Source organism: Sceloporus occidentalis, unplaced genomic scaffold, assembly GCF_023333645.1.
Source record: "Sceloporus occidentalis isolate IW3139 unplaced genomic scaffold, rSceOcc1.0.p SCAF_83, whole genome shotgun sequence".
NCBI classification, from domain to species: domain Eukaryota; kingdom Metazoa; phylum Chordata; class Lepidosauria; order Squamata; family Phrynosomatidae; genus Sceloporus; species Sceloporus occidentalis.
The window spans coordinates 3,679,804-3,701,146 of NW_028317063.1; the positions used below are offsets into that span (position 1 = coordinate 3,679,804).

The 21,343-nt window shown below is 38.1% G+C and overlaps 1 protein-coding gene across 3 annotated transcripts in view; it reads left to right on the forward strand.

Moving 5' to 3' along the window:
• Positions 1-21,343, forward strand: part of LOC149285198 (formin-like protein 2) — an 87,286-nt gene that overhangs the window by 46,596 nt on the left and 19,347 nt on the right. For all 3 annotated transcript variants that reach the window (XM_089495682.1, XM_089495683.1, XM_089495684.1), the window contains exons 2-9: positions 5,958-6,041; positions 11,436-11,516; positions 13,481-13,557; positions 15,221-15,304; positions 16,900-17,052; positions 19,583-19,691; positions 20,292-20,368; positions 21,232-21,325. In XM_089495682.1, the coding sequence (XP_089351808.1) occupies positions 5,958-6,041; positions 11,436-11,516; positions 13,481-13,557; positions 15,221-15,304; positions 16,900-17,052; positions 19,583-19,691; positions 20,292-20,368; positions 21,232-21,325 (759 nt within the window). The remainder of the gene's footprint in view (positions 1-5,957; positions 6,042-11,435; positions 11,517-13,480; positions 13,558-15,220; positions 15,305-16,899; positions 17,053-19,582; positions 19,692-20,291; positions 20,369-21,231; positions 21,326-21,343) is intronic.

The window sequence follows — 21,343 nt, forward strand, 5'->3', positions numbered from 1 at the left end:
AATAAGCCAGAATAGAAAAAGATGCAAAGCCACATAAGCATTCGGGACACCGAGGTGTCTTCCTTTTAAAGAAGAGACTGCTAAAGGTCCCAGGAGCTTTTGCTTGCACAGTTCATACTAAACGTGAAACGCGTTTATCTGATAATAAAACCAGATTCACGTATCCTTTGTGTTGAATGCCTTACATATGAAAAAATAAAAAAATTCACAAAAGGATTCAACTATATGGAAATATAGAAAAAAAAACAATAATGATAAAAATAAGAGTTTGAGGAGTTTTGTTTATTAAATCAACATTTATAAAGCTGATTGGTTTACTTAAAATAAGTCATTTATATTATGAGCCTTTTACCTGCTATGTGAATATTCTCTATATATAGTATTCTGAAAATGCCCTAAATATCATAATTTCCATTTTTTTCCCTCCGGTTTTCAGTTCTCCTCTCATAGCCAGATTCTTCCTCTCTCTTAAGCTTAGTTATTTTTAGTAGAAGACAAATGTACGGCACATGACAGCGTGACAGTTATGTAATATCTACTGCCCTCGGCAATAGCGAGATGCATTATCATTTTGAGAAAATGCGTAGAATTTGTAGCATTACTTTATAATAAAGCGATGAAAAGATGATTATTATTACAAAATGTTTTGGGTTTTTTTACATTTTTTTATTAAATGATGTTAGTTGACACCTGGGTACAATTTGAGCAACACGTTGCATTCGATGTCGTTTAAATGACCTATGACTCTAGAACAGTATTGTTATTACTATGTAGACATGGCCCCAAATCCCATGATGCCATTCCAGTTACCTTATTTTACCCCACGCAGTAGACATGTTGGGGGAATGAAATCACACAACATTTAAAAAACACTTTAAATGACATGTTTCACAAGAGAAAAGACTTGAATGGCTTTACCAATGAGTTCTATAGTATAAGAACCAGTTAATAAATAATAAATGTTTATTGAGTTGGTCTCACTAAGTTTCTGAAATACAGGTTTTAGGCACCTAAATGTCCCATGACAACGTAAAATTACGCAATTCAGGCCTGCAGGGAAATCAACTAATACACAGAAGTATGAAACAAAATGTACTTTTCTTCAAGGCTACACTTTTTTTTTTCTCTACATCATCCTGTGTTTAACCTTCAAACTTTTTTTCCTTCTTCTTCGCTGTGATTTCCCGTTCCACACTTCAGTCTGTCTGGTCATGGCCCAAATTACATTTAACGGGCCGGCAGTATTTTATACATATTTGTTTGTAGTGGAATGTAAGGGCATTGAAACACTCCCAAAAAATTTAAATAAACAGAACTGTCTGGATTCTTTTCATTAACAAAATACCAGCTCTGATGTCACAATCAGGAGCGCTAAAGCTGTGTATCCAAAGCATTGTGAAGATAAAAATAGTGCCAAGTTATTTCATAACTCGTCCCCTGATAATAGGAGCAGCTACATCAAATGTTACTCAGCTGGTCCTGTTGTAGTAGTTTTAGCTGGCAAGGTCCCTGGGCAATCGCCGGGATTATTCATGCATTCGCCAGGACAGATGTTTCCACCGAGAAAGCCAACCAGACAAATCCGTCTGAAAAAAAAAAAGGAATTGCAGTCACGCTGTACAGCGATATGCTCGATTGTAACTAGAAATGGGTCTGGCATGAGAAATAAATTCTAAGCTCTGTAAAAAAAAAAATGGTTTTATTAACAAAAATGCGAAAAAAGATATATTCTATTTAATGGTACTTGGGAGTCCTTGGTATAATGTAAGAAGGGGCCAGGCCTGGACTGGCCATCCGACACATCCGGCAAATGCCCATTGGGCCGCTGGCTAGCAATGCTCCATATAAAGTTGGAGAAGCAGATTGGGTGCCAACCGTCGGCCCTTCATGAGATGGCCTCTGGTCTTCAAGTGCCAGGGCTGTCCAGTAAAGGCCAGTCCTGCCGTGAAAGGGCATGCCGGTTAAATGGCAGAAGGGATGTATACATGCCTTCTTTGTTTAGCTTGCCTATTACACCTGAAGCTGCATACCCCTGGGCATGCTCAGACCTCCGCACCTGTGTGTTTTGCACCTGTTAAGTGTTAAAGGGAGCTATGTCAAAGACATCTGGGAAACATGTTGATGGACTTCCCATGTGCGTCCCATGGTGTCCCTGGCTGCTATGCATGGAATGCCCCCGTACCGGAGAAACACGGAAAGGAGAAAAACATATTGAAAATCAGATCTTGAATATGTGGAGCGCAAGACAAGCTTGGGCAACAAAACGAAAGGACAAATGCTTTAATAGAATGTCTTCAGATAGATTAGTTCCATTTTACAAAGTTTCCCTTTTTTTTATACAATGCAAAGTTTTACTTTTATGTATAGAGTTAAATACCAGCACTTGAAACTTGTAGAGATTTTTAGATACTTTAAGACTAGATAAGAAAAAAACGTATTATTTGTTTCAGATGCTGGCCAGTGGCTGCGTCATATAAAAAAGGCACAGAACCAATTTTTATTTCCATTTCCCAATATTCGTTCTCTTGTAGTAACTTGAATAACTCTTGGTTGTTACAATTATAATTTATTTCTGCCAAACTACCCAGAATTCTTTTTTTGGGGTGAAACATGTGAAATCTACATTATTTTGGTGGACTGCTGCTAATATTAATTTACAATTTAAAATTCATTTCTTTGGACGTAAAAATCTAATCCTAGCCTAAGATGTTGAAGTCCTCCAGCTGTGACATCATTCTAACTCCCATGTTGCTCAGCCAGCCATCTGCATATAGTTAATTTCTCCACCTTTTTTAAAGCTTAATAAACATTTTGTAGACCCAAAAACCCTATTACCAGCCAAATTAACAGCACTGTGACTTCATCCGAATTCTAGCTTTTTTTTTTTTTTGTCTGAAATTTAATTATAGTAAGTGTGAAAAATAAAATAAGATGAAAATGCAGCTTTTGGATGCCGTTCAGGGTAAACACACCCTATGTGGATCCTATAGACTTCATTGATGGGTTATTTTTAATTTTGCAGCCGTTTTAATCTCGGTTAAATCCACTAGCACGTTCACTTTCCATCTGCTACTGTGATTAAAGCGAGTTCTGGATTTTGTCATTGTTCATACGGAGTCTGCTAAATGGAAACCTCACCTATAGGACTTGGCAGATGGAGGTAGACGTGAGCACGCGTGGAAGTTATGCGTTTTATGAACCTGCTCGGAGCTGCCAAAATCCGTTTTATGAACAGCCGTGACTTTTTATATGTGGAAACCACAAGTTGGAGCAGGTTTAAAACAACATATTTCACTGACACACATTCATGGTATTCGCATTAGAAACCCATATTATGCCAGAGACCCGTATAGAGTGCATTACATTCTACATTCTAGCGACCGGTACCTATTGTGTGTAATTCCTTTCTAAGCACAGAATCTGTAGGTTTGCTATAAATGAATGATTAATAATATTAGCAATAGGTTATATTTCACCTACTGCCTTGAATGGAAGGAGAACTGGGGAGCATTAAGGTCAAAAACAAAAAAAAACATTTTTTATATAATAAATATATATATAATATAATAGAAATAATTATATAATATTATAATATAAGTGACAATTGTTGGACATCTCCATTACAATTACTCTATTTGCAGTTAGAACAAAAGGTCATAATCTTGATTAACCTAACAGTCTCCCATCAGAAGTGGTAGCAGCTAAAACATGTATGGGACAGACGTAACGCTATCCTGAATCTAAGACGAAAGATGATGGACTGATTAAGGTTTGAGTCTTTACGTCGGGAAAAATGGGCAGACTAGACGGGGCCGAATGGTTCTTATCTGCTGTGGAATTCTATGTTTCTATGGTGCGTCTGGCTCAGTACATCGCCCCCTGCTGGTGAATGTCGTGGATGACTCTTTAACCCTCAACGCGATCTATAAAATGATGGGTGATTATTGAAACAAATTAGATTCACCTAATGTAGATTTCCAGGTACGGTGACAGGACCGGGGTTTCCGAGGCAGAAAGTATTAATGGCAACATCAAAGGAGGAAGGCGTAGGGCAAATCGAACAGAATATGTTGTTTTAGGAAAACTTAGGCAGCATCTATACTTATATTCCACTATATTCACTATTTTCACTTTGATTATAATATCCTAGTAGCAAATGGTACAGGTCCAAAGTTTAATCAAATATTCCAGCTGTAACTTCCATGGGGCATAAATGGCGGCTGTCCCAAGCTCTTCAAGGTGAGAGGAACGCTTCAGTTACCTGGCAGCAAAGCCCCTGCACCCCTTACACTTCCAGAAGTGAATGTGGACCCCCGACTCTGCCCCAGACACCAAGAGTTAAGGGTCTGGATTCTAGAATCTAGGAACTGACCCCAAGCCTTTCAAACCCCTAAGCCCCAGATAGGTCAACATATCGACGGCAAGTAGAAAGGTGTCTTCAGTCAACAGGGTTTATACAAAATTATATATATTAAATAAACTTCACTTTATAAGACCCAAACTTTAATAGGATTTTATTTTTACCCCTATACTTGAAATGTGGAAATGAAAGAGGAAAGATGTTTATCTGTAACAGGATACAATAACACTGACGATGCACAATAAGTGGAATTTGAAACTCATTCTTGTCTGTTACTGCATTATATGTGATTTAACCATTTACAGTCACTAAATCAACAACTATTTATGCTGTTTTTGACTTAATGAGTTAATGGAAAGAAATTGGTTTAATGCAGCACTTTTCACACTCAGTAGTTTCCGGTATTCCAAAAACAGCCTTAAATGTATTGGAGATTTACTCTTTGAAAATTGGTTAAATTTCCAATGGGTTGCAATAATCATATACTACTGAACACATATAAACACGTCAATAACACGGTATATAATATGATAAAAGTATTGTTTATTGGTGTCTTGATGTCAGATGACGGCACCAAGTATCTGTACATCTCGATCCAATCTAGTGATGCCCTGTTGTTCCATCAGCATCAGCTTGTTTACTAGGTTGTACGTTTGAAAGAAAATGGCTCAGTGGCCCCACTTTATGTGGGTTTCCAAGGGTATCAAATTTTAGCTCAATTGTACCATTACATAGAAAAAAAAGTCTTCATCAGCATATCAGACTCGCCCCGCGCACAAAGGCAGTTTATAACCGAAATGCACAAAGTTCTCCCCAATGTAATAGTTAGACCAGACTTGTACCACCTTGCGCTCGTTGACTCAGAGAACTTAGCAGCTCCTTGTTGGTAAATCACAGAGTACTTTGCGATCCTCAGCCTCCCTGTAGCTTGTGAGAATGGTGGCCCCGGGTCATGTATACAGTAGTGCCCAAGGTTAATGCATTTTTGGTTTTGGAAACAAAAGGATCTTTGTCTCTCAAAGCTTTCTTCTTTGTATTCATAGAAACGGTATTACCTACAGTCAACGTAAAATGAGATATACATTATCTTATATGTCTTTCTTATGCTTTTCCCCCAATCTGGGAAACCATAAATGGAGCAAAATATGACTTTTCTTCTGGAGCACAATTTGAGCTTTTTTTTTTTAAAACCCATTAGGGATGTTATTTATTAAACTATCTTTTACTCATTTAATGGTTATATTACACGGTTAAGATGAAATCTGTATGAAGGGATCCTAGCACCAGAGCTTCTGTTTCACAATCCATAAAAGACTTGGCAAGGCGTCCATACAGCCAGCCAACAACAGTGTGATGTGTGTTTGACTGTTGGAAGTGCAAAGTATCCAGCAATGGCGTACACAATAAAACATCTACTTAATTACTTTTCTTTACTAAAATGTTGTTGCATTTAGTAACTTGTGCACGTAAAATATAGATATTTTTTGGGAAGATGTACAGGATCATTTGGTTCCTCTGATCTTGTATCACGTCATCTACTATATTAACTTTGTACAATCCCAGCGGCTAATCCAGATTGTCCTTTTATTTTCCGCAGAATGCTATGAATTTACCACCGGACAAAGCCAGGTTACTGCGTCAGTATGACAACGAGAAAAAATGGGAGCTCATCTGCGATCAGGTAAAAGAACCGAGACAATTGAGATGCAACAATGTATATGTTATGTATATCATGAGTGATTCATTGGGGCTCATGTATACAAGGGATGTCCTACTGGCCCAAACAGCCTCGCCATTCAACAATAAGAACTTTAATATGCATTTTTGACTTTGTAATAATAAAGAAACCTTAAATGTATTACTTTAAATGATAAATGTTATCATTAATAAATTAAAGGAACCATTACTTTTTCTGACCCCAAACTTGATAAAAACTTGATTGGCGTTACCCGTAGACCTTGACCAATCTTGCCAATGCTACGCAGTTACAAAAGAGTATGATGAATAGACTAATCTGAAATGCGTGCAGAATGGGGTATTCTTGCTTCCGCTAAGGATTCTGGATTACAAAATGCAGATGAGGATTACACCCACCCAACGATTTATCTGTAAACACTCGACGTGGATTTCCAGCTGTGCCAGTTTACTATAGTTTACCGGGGATGATTGACAGGTCTTTTGAAAACCTAATCCACCTGTAAGCAGTTAGTAAACTGATGTAAGTACTGATATTACTGAGACAATAGGATTATGTCATGTTCTGGCAACCTTGCTTAATATGGTGGCTACACTCCTTAACCCCGAATAGGATCAGCATTCTTTCACTCTCCCTGATTTGAGCACGAAATGCTATTTTGGAACACAAAGCGTTAATACATCACATGTCATTCCGTGGAAGGCTAGAAAGATTAACTATCTGGAGCTTCAAAGGAGTTATATTCCATGGAATGATGTGTCATGGCAATCCCATGCACTACAATGTTTCAGCGGGGAATTTCAAATGCAAAGTCAACATTAGTTCTTTGACTTTTATGTAGTTTATGTAACAGATAATCCTATAGAAACTCTTTTTCCCCATAATGCTGGAACTGCAGTTTTTAGATTGAAAGTAAATGCCTGGAGACTCGACGGGTACAAAACTGCGTCGGCGTGTTGATTGCAGTGTCTAGGCCAGCAATGTATGCGTAATGCATAATGAAGTTTGAGGGCAAACAAGGAAATAAATACACTCCACTCAAATCCTCCTCGAGGAAGCATATACATACAGATGTCCGAGGGTAGTCAGAGTGGCAGAATTTAGAGCTGTAGAAATGTAGAATTTCATGATGTATAAGAACTTTCAGCCTTAGCTCATGTATCTACTATGTATCACCAGTTCATTTATCTTAGCTACCATCTGCTATACTAATGCTATCGCCTTCATTCTCTATACGATTAGATTCCCTGAAACCTTCTATTCAATTTCCTCGCTACATTCTTTTCTCATTTCTTTCTTCTGACTCCTCAACTTTCTAATACTTCATGCCGGGGTTCCCTCTCTGATTTGCTTCTTCACCCTGTCCATCCTTTCCAGTGTACAGTATCTTGTTACCCTCTCCTTTAATACCTAGTTATCTTACCCTCTCTCTAGGCGTATTTTCAATGTAGGAAAAAGATTAGAACAATGGGTCCTAATCTTAAACCAGAGGATCAGAAATGTAATGTGTAGAAATTTGAGTATATTGGGAGGATGAAACAGACACTTTTGGATAGACATATCTCGAACCCAAGGTTTGAGTCTTTATGTCAGGAAAAATGGGCAGGCTAGATGGGCCGAATGGTTCTTATCTGCTGTCAGATTCTACCATCTATCACAAACTCTTCTCCATCCCTTACCCTCAGTCTGTTGTTCTCTTATTCCCTCTTCTTCTGTCCTCTGAATTCCTCTCTTTTTCTACCCTTCATGACCTCTTTAATATATTTGCTCCCTGCACCAGGCTATGGTATAACTAGAAGAAATGAGCTTCACTTTTCCTCTCTCTGACATTAATCTGTAACAGTCTCTTTTTGTGTCCCCAAATAGCCTCCCTCAGCCTTTCACATCTTGGCAACTGCCAAATGAATCTACAATATGCGAGAATAATACTAGACTCCAATTAAGGAGGAAAATTCCTGCATGCTTTACATGTTACACTGGAACTTCACTCGGTCTAATTGCTTCATATTTTCACTTGCTACAAGCAGATGGAACTGATATGGGTTATTGACAAATCTTTGGTTAAATAGGAGAAAATGCTGGAGTGGCGATGATGGGGTGGCCCTGGCACTTTAAGGTCAGCTGCCACCTTATGTTGTAAGTGCGTCCAACAGCTGGATATGTGGCAGGAACACTCTACATTTTTGTGCTTGTTTGGCATTTGCCGATGGCTAATGGCCAGTTTTGATTTACAAAGAGTTAACCAGATGTAAAGGTGTAAAATGGAACCATATTTGTTATATTGATTAGACCATTTTACCACCTTGTAACAGAACCACTCTTTATAAGTAACCACCACATGATTAGCTACTTTAATAATGACCTACGTAATGATATCAGAGCACAGGTTTTGTTAAATTGATTGAATTTATCACAGCGTATTTTGCCCGGGCGGGTTATATTGATCCACAAAAGATTGCCTGGAGTCAAACTGTTTTGCCTGTTTGGAACAATATTCAATAAATGTCTCATTTGGGTTTATTTTTTCCTTATGGATCAACACGTACAGAGCCGGCCTTAGGCGTTGTGGCGCCCTGTGCGGACTACTCCTCTGGCACCCCCCCTCACTACCCCCCCTCTCTGCCCTTTCAAACTACCCGCCCTCTCTGCCCCTTCAAACTACCCCCCCTCTCTGCCCCTTCAAACTACCCCCCTCAAACTACCCCTCCCCTCTACCCCTTCAAACTACCCCTCCCCTCTACCCCTTCAAACTACCGCTCCCCTCTGCCCCTTCAAACTACCCCCTCTGCCCATTCAAACTACCCCCTCTGCCCATTCAAACTACCCCCCCTCTGCCCCTTCAATCTACACCCCCCCTCTGTCCCTTCAATCTACACCCCCCCTCTGCCCCTTCAAACTACACCCCCCTCCCTCTGCTCAAACTACCCCCCCCCCCACTTACCTTGTTGCCGGAGTCCTGGGGTGAGAGCGGGAGGCATCCGTCTTCTCGCTCTGCCGCGGTGCCGGCATTTCATGTTGAGCGCCAGAATAGTCCGGCGCTCAACATGAGATGCCGAAACCGCAACGGAGTCACGGAGAGTAAGGGGCGCTGAGCGGTTGCTGAGAACTTCACGAGCAACCGCTTGGCGCCCCTGACCGGGACTTAGATTAAAGCATCGGGTTTTTTTTAAACGTTATTTAACATCAATGATGTTAAATAAAGTTTTTTAAAAAAAACAACAAAAAAACCCAATGCTTTAATCTAAGTCCCGGTCAGGCGCCCCTGCAACCATGGCGCCCTGTGCGGTCACACAGGTCGCACACCCCTAAGGCCGGCCCTGAACACGTATAGTTACTTTAAAAGGATGTACTTGATGAACTTACCATGTACTTGTTTCACTCTTTTTCTGTATGCACAGTGCCAGCAGTCCTAAAAAACAGGGTGTTTGCCAGCAAATGGCTCAAAAGCCCAGTTATGGCTACTGGCCTTGCAAGACTTTTGACCACAATGCCCTTTGCTGTATTACAGAGAAAGCTAACCTCTGCAGCCCTGGAAAGGCCATCTGGCAATCCGGGCAAATTGTATTACTAAAGGTGGGGTGCAATTTTTTTTGAATTTCTCATTAAACCTGCATGCCCTCACTTGAAACTTGCAAAATGTAGTCACATGCCCTCGCAAACAATTCGCAGTTTAGTAAATCTGAAAGTTGTTTTGCGAGGGTTAGCAACTCAACTGCTAACTCATCTGACCAATTGATTTCTTAATGAGTAGACCCTCGAATGTACAATCAGGAAGAAAAGGTTCCATTTTAAAATAACACAATAATGAAAATAAAACTGTTGATTTGAAAACATAAATATGCAGTTCTTGTCTAATTGGGGATAATTACAATAAATTGATCCTGAATTAGCAGCTGGGGAGGGTAGTTTTAAGGTCATTGAAGAAACACAGACAATTAAACCTTAGCTTCATCACAGTACAGCCAGTTCCTATCAAGTGGCCTATTCTACCATAATTTGTTACCTACGATACTTTCTACTTCTTGTTCTTCAAACCACATAAACCTCAACATAAGAAGCAAAAATGTAGGGAGATATGAATTCACTAGTTAGTTAACAATTTTTAGACTATACAACATATTTAGGGATTTTTTTTTTGTACAGGATCACTAAATAAGCCTTTTTCGGTATGGGTGTTTTAGGTCAAGAAATGTAGCCCCTTTTAATGTGAGATGAAATCAGAGGAAGGGAGCTGGGGAGTTTTTGACTCAGATCTCTTGACGTGAAGTGTGATTGTTACGATATAATATGAGCATTGACTGTAATATCCTGTTTATTTTAGAAATGTGTCTCTGGCCATCTTGCTTGGCAAAAATACAAATCCAATTTGGCAGAAATAAATTGAATATATTTTTGGTTCCGGACATAAGAGCTCATTTATCAGGTTAAAAGATAGACAGATAAATCTAACAGAGATTTCAGAGACATCTGAAGCTGCCAAGAATAAAAAAAAAATGAAAAGTATTTTTTTAAGCCTCCCTTCTCAGCGGTGGTCCAGAGTACGGAAGGAAAAGAACATCTGAAATAAGTCTGACCTCATTCTCTCGATCTATTAGGAAATATTAGGCATATATATATATATATATATATATATATATATATATATATATATATATATATATATTCAGATCAGCTCACTGGGTTGACCCTCTATGATGCAAAAAAAAAGTCAATGATTTGAGCCCTTTTGTAGGCAAAGTGCAGTAAGGTACCGAGGTGGGCACTGTCTTGGCACGGGGTAATATTTGTTCATTGTATCTGGGATGGAGGATCTGCTTGCTCTTGGTTCTACTTCCAGGTGGAGCCTCATATATAATTGCAATTAAAACCGGCAGGCGTTCTTAGTGCCGCTTGCCTATCACAGTATTGTAAATCATTAAGGCTGTAGAGTTTAACCTTCGACATGGTTGGCAGCGCAAGCAGTAGGAATAAGGCAATCTTATCATGTGACGAATATGACCTTTGGCAAAATCTATTATAATTTATTCCAAGATTAACAAATATTCCTGTTAAATTATGGTAAAGACGTCGGTGGAAAAAATCTAACGCGACAAGTTGGCCTTTTCAATGAAGCCATACTTTAGATTATATTATACATTGCCAAAAACGTAAAGTCTAGACAACCATTAAATACACAGACTGACAAATATAGTTTGGAGTTTCTAAACCTAGCAGCTAATTTCTATACTATAGAGAGAGTGTAAGATAAAAAATAATGTATCAACATTAAATTGACTAAATTGACTATTGTTTTATATCATATATTTTTTTAATCACATTGTAATGTTCAATTTATTATGTTGTAATTAAAATTTCAGTATTTTTTTCTTTTATTTGTAGGAAAGGTTTCAAGTTAAGAATCCACCACATACGTATATCCAGAAGCTGAGAGGATACCTGGATCCTGCAGTGACCAGAAAGGTATGGAAGAAATAATGACCTACGTAAGGATATGGGAGCACAGGTGTTGTTAAATTGATTGAATTGATCACAGCTTATTCTCCCCGCGTGGGTAATATCGATCCATATAGTCAATGTTTGTAAACCAATGGTCATTCAGCAATTCCAGGACATGAATGTCTAGAACTCAATCTTCTGGGGAACATTGTTCAGATGACCCTTCAATTCCTTTCACTTACTTCCTGAAACATGTTTTTGCGTTATAAAAATGTCACCAGGGTTGGCTCTGAAAACAGGGTTGGAATTGCAATTGGTGGTAGAAGTGGGATACTGCACTTCCCTGGACCCTGTATAACTATGGAGGGTGATACAAGGCTCCCAGCCTAATTTCTCTCCCACAGTCAGACACCCAAATGCCTTTAGATCTGTCTTTTATACATTGTATGAGAAGAGGTAATCACATTCTCTTGAAAAGGGCTGCAATTGCAGTTTTAACCCATTCAGGCAGGGAATAGAGAGCGCTACAGCTTTTGTCTTACATAAAAACCTCTCTTACATTGCCACATAGGATAAAAGGTTTTGGCCACCTCTATGTCCCGTACACAATGTTCTTTGTGTGAATGGTGTGGATGGCAACAAATTACTATTAATGGAACATTACTCTGGCATATGGCGCCACACTCTCAAGGCATAGCACGGTTTTGACTTTTTCTTCAGATCTCTGCCATTTTCTTCCAATTTTGCTGAACATAATACAATTTATCTAAAGTTGGCTTAAATACAAACTATTTATGTGTCGTTGAAAATAAATGAGCATTTTATTTACCATAAATTCTCTTGAAAATGCAGTGGCCATTGACTTGGAGGATCATTCCAGGCTTCCATCCAGGAGGATTTAAGATATTTTCGAATGAGAAGGTGGTAGTCAGAAGCCTTTGGAACAGACATTTTAGCTGTCATCTCATGGTCCAAAGAAGTGTGATAAACGAGACAACTTATTTATTGGTGCATTAAAATTCTTAGCAGATCAGTGGACCAACAACAGACTAGAAGTCTATACAAGGAATAGAAATATGTTGGCAAGAATAAAAGAAATGTCTTAAAATATAGTTTTATTGCAACGAACGTCTATAATTATTAGTATTCAGCCCAGATGTGCTCATATCCTGTGCTGATGTCTAAGAAGCATTTTTGGAGAAGTTAGGGAAAAAACGAGATCATATTACTGACAGGCTCTCCCTTTCACTTATTTCACACAATCCTAGCTTTGTCATTCCTTAGGATTGGTTTGTATTCCTGCAATCAGACGAGCTGATTTTTTTTAGTCATTGATCATTTTTTTTTTTTACTATAATTTATAATTATAAACATTTTACAAAATAGCGACTTACTTAGGAATTAATACGAATTTTTATGTGCTTCAAAAAAGTATTCATATACAGTTGAATGTAAAGAGATTCTCAATACTTTAAAACTTGACAAAGCTATATTTTTCTTGATCTTTGAACTGGAATATAATGTAATTTTGATCAGATACGTCCGATGAGAATTATTTCTTTCGTTCCGTCGACCTTTAAAAGAGAATTTTTTTTAATGCTTTCCGTGACGGTATGTGATCCTCCAACCTGTTCTTTGGAAGCATTTTTCTCACTTTGTTTTGACACAATGACAAAATGCATAATGTGAGGTCTGAAGCATCATATGCTTGGCTTAAGTTTCTTTCAAAGGCACGTTTAATAAATTCTGAGCCGTGCCCCATGAATTTTTCACTATAAACAACCGAAACCAGTAAAGGGGCCCAAAAATCGTCTTACCTCAAAATTCCATATTCTTTCTTCAACTAGCGAGGCTATAACTTTGTAGACGTTATACTGTGGACAATATTGTATGCCATTTACGCGCATTAGATTCCGTTGTATATGGTACAAAAAAAAAATTAAAAGTGTTTACCTCTAATAAACCCAAAATGATGTGTGCTTTCTTAGAAATTTAGAAGGCGAGTACAAGAGTCGACTCAAGTGTTACGAGAACTGGAAATATCATTGCGGACAAACCACATAGGGTAAGGAAAAAAATAAAATCCTTATATGCCACATGACATCATGTAGAATGTATCCAAGACGGTTGGCAGTGACATTTCAGAATCAGTACCCTAAAGGCTGAGTTTGGAGAATTTGGAACTCCAGGGTCAGCTGTAATATTATATTTGAACGTGCAAGATGGAAATACAGTCTTTACAGTAGGACAAATGGGCAGACATGATGGCCTAAAGCTGCCATCAGTTTCTAAGTAATTTGTAAGACAGATTTTCTGCTGGGAAGTTACTGACGGACATGCCGACACGAGTACATCAAAGACATGATAATTAAGAAAAACAAGAGCACGATGAGTTATCGTCTGAAATATTTAATAATATTTCAAAAGAGGCCCATTAAAGCAGAACGCGGTAACTGGGAAATCCTTTGACCCAACTGGCCTGACTTTGACCCAACTGAATAACAAAACTTGAAAAGTTAGTGCAGAGTTGTCTCTTTTTTTCCAAGTATACATTTTATGGTTCTATTTGCAAAAGAAACCTATATAATGGTGATTAAAGATTACAATAAACAATATAGTCAACCAAAGTCATAGAAACATATTAAATATGGTTGTGGCTTTATTTAAAGTAACCAGCAGTACAATAAGTTCCATGCGTTCCATACGAGAAATGCCACTTTTTAATCTTAAATCATTATACGAATAGAAATTTAGTTAATAAAGTGGTGTTATTTTTAACTTACATCTATTTTGTAAAGTCACACAGAAACCAAAGGAAAAAAAACCCTAATAATTATTTCAATTATCTTTTATATGCCATATAAACACCAGTCTTGGGTTGCCAAACTGGTGAGCTAAGCAGTTTTTGGTGCCAAAAAAAGAGTGGATTTGGATGCCTACTGTATTTTTGTAATATTACCCATTTGTGAATTTCTCCCTATAAAACTAGAAATTATGAATTTAGCCAGATGGAAAAAAAATGTATAGTTTCATAAGACTCTATTTTTAGTTCAGCCGCAGAGTTTAGTCTAGCATTTCTGTACATATGGCGTTGTTATGGCAAGTAAGTGACATCCATCAAATGCATATTTATTGTTTTAATGCTCATGCTGTGCGGTTCTCTTTATGTAAAAGCGTGGTCTCTGCTTATAGTTTAATGTGTATTTTCCAGAAGGTTCCCCCCCGTTTCATCAACATTAAACAAATAAAACCTTGTCAAAGCATCAACATAAAGAATAGCTTTAAATCTTAAAGACTTGTCTATCCTACCGACAGAGAGTCGAAGACTTTTTGGAATTTCCTAGTTAACATATACGGCTGATGATAGATCTCCATGCCTAGGGACATCATCTACCTACCCAGAGTTCTGGCCTTACTGGGAGCAGGACCAACGACAAGGACAATGGCACGGAGAAGTGATTGGCTACTGTTACATTTGGAGTGCGGGCAAGCCCCTTTCCCTCCTACCATCTGGAGCATACGGCCCCTGGGGCCAGTTAATTTGCTATGATACTTTAACAGTGATCCCAACCCAAACAGTTCACTAGTATGGCCAACCCAAGGGCACACATTTCTAATTTCACTTTCTCATTCGTAAGAACTTGTACTGTTTTATTTAAAAGCCTTCCACCCTTCTTTCATTTTATTATAGCGTTCTGAAACTAAATGTGAAGTGCGTGTTTTAACAGGTGGGTGAGAGAATTCCTGAATGAAGAAAATAAAGGTCTGGACGTTTTAGTGGAATACTTATCTTTTGCACAATACGCAGTCACGTAAGTTGAAAGCATTTATAAGAATTGTTTGTTCTCTGCCCCTACAATTTATATATATATATATATATATATATATATATATTATTTATGGGAATCTGGCAGAAGAAATAACCAGAATGTACGTTAGGTTTTATATGGTTCCTAAGTGAAAAGATTTAAGGGGCTCATCAGTAATAGTAGAGGTTAAAAGAATATACAAAAATTAAGCAACATAATATTTTTAATCATGGGTTTATTTGGGGAAATAAATCACATTCTAGTGATATAACTTTGTGAAGAATTGGTATCTCACCCCTACCACCTCCGACCGAGTCCGTACACCAATGGAGGTCCAAAGCAGCTGCCTAATCCACACTGTTTAGCTATGATAAAACGGAAGGTGACGGTCCTCTTTAAGCCGTACAGTATAATATTTTCAGCATAGCTTGACTCTTTTGGAAATAATACCCATATTTTCAAAGAAATATTTGGAAACTGTAGAGCATTATTCACAAGATGGAAAATTCCACTTTTAATAGGATTGCTAAAATTGGATAAAGTGGTGTGATTTGTTGTCAGGCACATACCGGTATTTACCAAGTGGTTTGTCATTTGATCACAGAGTGGGAAAAACAATTCGTCAGCAGATGCCTCAAGTAGATTTGTCTTAAAGGAACATTCATTAAAATGTTCAAATGAGTGTTCTGAGGATTTATGGTAATATAGTTAATTTCTTATTAATTTACTTTACCATATTTCACAAAAGTCCCTTTTACGGGGAACACCCCATCTGATTCCTCCCCAGATTCAGACCTTTAGGGTTTTGGGGGCTTCCTATGCCCATGCATTGTCCCTCTTGCTTTCTAGAGTCAGATAACCGGAGCTGTCCGTCTTCTGGGGGAGTGGATTCATGCAAGGGAGGCAGGGCTAGCTGTGCATAGGGGTGGGGCTAGCTATGAGCAGCTTTAAGTGGGCTTAGAGTGGGAGGGAAAGTGGGCAGGAAGTGGGCAGGGCCAAATACTGCTCCCCCTGCCCAGACGAAGAGGAAAGTGACCCGGAGACCTCGGAACACAATGCTTCTAAACCGGGTAGGATGATAATTATAAAAGCATCGTCTGCATACCTACACACGGTTTGCCCACTGTCGTCAATGACATAATTTCCTGATCTGCAGTGTGAATTTGTCACCCCCCCACTCACCTTTCTCGCTCAGACTACTCAGAACGTTGTGAGGAACCTCAATGGTGACAGGAAACATTGATTGTGAGAGCCAACAAAAGTTCCACTGTACCCTCGGCATATGCCTAACGTGTGTCGCATTGTGAGATTGCCATTGCAGTGATTGTCACAATGTATACGTCAGTCATTACCATAAAGAAATGTGTTATCACACATGACAAATTCATTTTCCATGGGTGTACAAAGTCTGCCGGCAACATGCAGTCCCAATTCAGGAACTGCATGTTGTTGATAAAATATAGAAGTCAGTAATACTAATAAATCATTTATTATCTTATATTATTCGGAGCCTCCAGGTAAGGAAGGAAAATGTTGAACATCCACGTTTTTTGATTTTTAATCCTTTTCATTTTTCTGTTTTTTGGGGTTTTTTTTAGATTTGACTTTGAGAGCTTAGAAAATAACATGGAGAACAGTGTGGATAAATCTAAACCATGGAGTCGATCCATTGAGGATTTACATAGAGGAGGCAACCTACCGTCTCCTGTGGGCAACAGCATTACTCGGTCCAGTAGACATTCTACACTTCGGTAAGAAGTACCATAAGAATGGCTGCAATCTTTTCAAAGAACGTTATTGTTTAATTTTTCAAATGTCCCATGATGAACACGTTTTAGGGTGTAGTGTGTAAAAAGGCAGGACTTTTCCAATACTTTTACAATTTGTTTTGTAAGCCCTACAATGGCGTTTTGGTTTGATTCGTCCTTTATAGATAGTAAGATTAGATGTTCTTCAGCTGGAGACTACGCAAATGCATCACAAGTTCCAAGAATTCAGAAACTTTGAGTCCTTGAATTTTAGCCACCAAATGTAGTGATGCCACAATTATATATTAACCCCTTAATGACAAAGCCCGTACCTATACGAGCTAAAAATGCATTGTTTTCAATGGATTTAGGGACCGCCAATTGTCCTTAAGGGCTTAAGAAAAGAAATACACGTTATAAAACTTTGTTTTGGCTTCTGAATTGCACCTTCCTCATTTTACAATATTGTCCTGTCACCTGGAAATAATCATTTTTACTATTGTTGGAAAAGTGATGTCTAAAGCATTTGAAAACTATGCAGGTGTCTTTAAAATGTATAAAGATATTTTGTGATTGATTACAACCCACTGGAAATTTAAATTGGCTTCTAATACGTATACACCTTGAATCTGTAGGATTACATAGGTCTGTAAAATCTAGGATTTGGGGAACATTTGGGGAACAAAGGAGAACTGGTTAATACATTTTCTAGCAATAATTTGTGGATGCTTAGTAAATAAATGCATTTCCATTCTTTGGGTGGACATACCATAATCTAATTTATTACTAATAAATGCTTGATCCCGGGGTTAGCGACCCTTGACTCTCGAGTGAAAGTAAAGCGCATGCTTCCCTAATCCTGTCTTTGTAACGTGATGTTTAGTGTTTTGAGGCTTCACTGTCTGTTTAACCACTTTAAGTGGCAAGTGATGAAAAACACTGTTATATGGTTCTTCTGAGTTGTCAGCAGCCTTTAAGCAGTCAGAGACTAAGTGATTACAGATAATTGGTTCTGCTACATTGTGTATCTTACTGCGGAAAAGATACACCATTACCAGTCATCGCACAGAATCGCATTGGCCGCTCTCTTGTTTTCTTTTCTTTTATTAGTAATATCTAGGCGTGTCATCGCCAATTTATCTCCTGTAGTAATATAACCGCAAATGACCTGTTTCCTAATTTTTGTTTGTTTGCTGTTGTGTGCAGACAGAACACCAGGACACACAGTACAGGGTCATGCGCCTGCAGGCAGTGAGGAATGAGTGTCTTGTTAATGAGCGGTGGGAAGGCAGGCAGGCTGTAAATCCCTCAAGTTATGGCCTGAGGGCCAGGAGTATAGTCAGATTCAGGAGGATAGTCAGATTCAGGGTATTTCTTCATAATAATTGACAGGCTGAATTAGCAGGTAAAATTGTGGAAGAAAAGTAACCTTGCATGCCCTCGCCCATAACTTGTAAAATTTAAAGTCGCAGGCTGAAGTTGTGTGACAAATTAAACTCAGTCATCCAAGCTAACCCTTAGAGCAACTGCCTATTAACTTCTTAGTAAATAGATCCATTAGATACAGTAGGCTAAATAAAACCAGCCAAGAGAGAGTTAGATACGCTCATTGTGTTTCTATATTTCAAACAGCTATCGGCACAGCTGGTCCATATTGTTTCAAATCTTTCATGCATATAACTTTTGCTCCCCTCTCTAGCTTGCCTGTAACATCGGGTAAAGCGGATGAATTAATGTACATATACATTATAGACGTTACCGAATTATATCCATTGTACAGCACTGTGAAAAACGATGGTGCTATATATAGCAATAAGTAATAATAATATGCAGAAAATGCTTTACAAATAACCGTCAATTTACTTTTTTTTATTACTGCTTACATTTATTTATGTTCATGGTATTTAAACTTTGTCAGTAAGTTAAACATGTATAGTGTGGCCTTAAGTGGAAATAGGTAAGAGCCAAGAGGCATAATGCATTCAGCACTTTCCATGTTAATTACCTGGCTTATCTTGAATGAAGGCACTTAAAGAATTGAGACTGTGGACCAGATGCTCAGAAAAAGAAGTACAGTCACACAACACAGCTGAGATGACACCGAGTAACCTTCATGGTGTACTTTGTGCTTGTTAAAGGGACACTCCATCTTTCATACATATCAAAATTTGAGAGGTCCCTATAAATTTATGTGTGGTCCTGGTTGAAAATTCATATTTGTTTACTCCTTCTGCCGCCCCCCCCCAGCTACTTTCCGTGCAGGAGATGTGTTCATCTGATATACCTACTACCAGCTGGCTCCAACACTGGCTTGGTGAATGTTGCAGGAGGGGGTCTCACGAGATAAGGGTAAAGGGAATGGTAGCTATTTGATCATGGATGTCTCCATCCTCAGGCATTCTGTTACAAATAATTTATTCTTTTTTTATGAATGAATCACATACCTAATATCTAAGATATTGTAATTTTAAGTCGTTGTCACTCACGAAAGGATATAAACCTAACCATGAGAACCTCTTTTTCTCTCTCGCAGGTATAACACTCTGCCAAGCAGACGGACCCTGAAAAACTCCAGATTAGTTTGTAAAAAAGATGACGTCCATGTTTGTATCATGTGTTTACGAGCTATAATGAATTACCAGGTATGTGTGTATGAATGGGGTGAATTCTAACATTCACCTTCTACATAACCTCTACTTATAGCATTCTGCACCCCTAGGTGCTTCTTCCACCTACCCTCTCCATAACATTAAGCGAATTAACTGTAGCAGATCAGTTATTTTATTCTATCCTCTGAAGATTATATAAAAACTTTTAAGGGACTTTCAAGAATCCTTTTCAGTTTCTATGGCAACAGCCAATCAGTGCCTGCTTTTAGGTAACATGACAATTATAAGTTCCCAGCAAAAATTCAGAAAAAAATATTACATGATTAAAGAATTATTTCTGGGAAAGGTTTGAGGAGTGATGTTTCTAATCTATAAATGTGTTAAATTCAGCAGAATTGTGGGAGAGCACCATTAACCAAAGATTTACATTTTATAACAATAATTTCTACCAATATTGATCCTTCTCATCATCTGATTATTATTTTTAGAATTAGAACATTTATGTTTATTTTACCGTGTCTTTTTCTGCTTATAACTCTGGGCTGTTTTTTAATAATAGAAGTTGAAAAAAATAAATACATAGGCTGTTTTCGTGTTCTGTATGTAACGAGTTATTCATTTTTGTGGTTGTAGTATGGTTTCAATATGGTTATGTCCCATCCACATGCTGTGAATGAGATTGCACTAAGTCTGAACAATAAAAACCCCAGGTAAGGATTATTTTGGCTTGCATTTGTTCATCATACCTACTTCTACATTGGAGTCATTACTAAATTCAGATTTTGGTCCACCATTCTGTACATAGTAATAACAAAACAGTTTGAAGTCACTGCTGGCATTTGAGCATAGGTACATTTGTTCTCTTTAAATTATATAGTTACTAGTTTTACTTTTCTGCTATCTCTTCTTTTTGACCTTTTTGCCAAACACTCCTCTAACTTTCTTGGGTCTGCGAGTTGTTTGTGAGGGCAGGCAACTGTCCACAATTTCAAATGTTCAGTGTTTCAGGTGAGAGCATGCAAGTTCAATGTCTTCACCTGATACTAAATTAGGCCACCCGCAACATTCAAGTACAATAAAACCCAAAAGAAACAGGAGTACTGTGGACCCTCTATTAACTAAGGGGGTAATTATAGAACCTGAGGCTATATTACCCTATACCCACAATATCATGTTCCATTTTAATTGGTACTGGAAGAAGTAAAATGGAATTATGTGACTTTATGATTGTGTTCTCTACTCTTCTATCTTACCTATGCCCATCCTGTTTTCACATTAGCACCTCCTAGTTCCTTTCAATGACCTGCCTACCTGACCTATTATTATTTATCATTATTATTGCTTTAAGTCACTTTGACTTTCATGCTGATTTTTGGGGTATTAGGTACCCCTCTTTCCTTTTTCTGTGACCTCCAAGCACTTATTGTCATATGCTCGAAGTCCATTGTTGGGTAGAATGTTAATTTTTAAACCGTCAAAGGGGCACTGATATCTCTAAATGTCAGCCAAATGTGTGCCAGGTAGATGTTGATTTATCTCATTGTTGACATTGATTTTTTTGTTATATATACAGAACAAAAGCACTTGTATTAGAACTTTTGGCAGCCGTATGCCTCGTCCGTGGAGGGCATGAAATAATTTTAGCAGCGTTCGATAACTTCAAGGAGGTAGGAATCCTGGCTGGT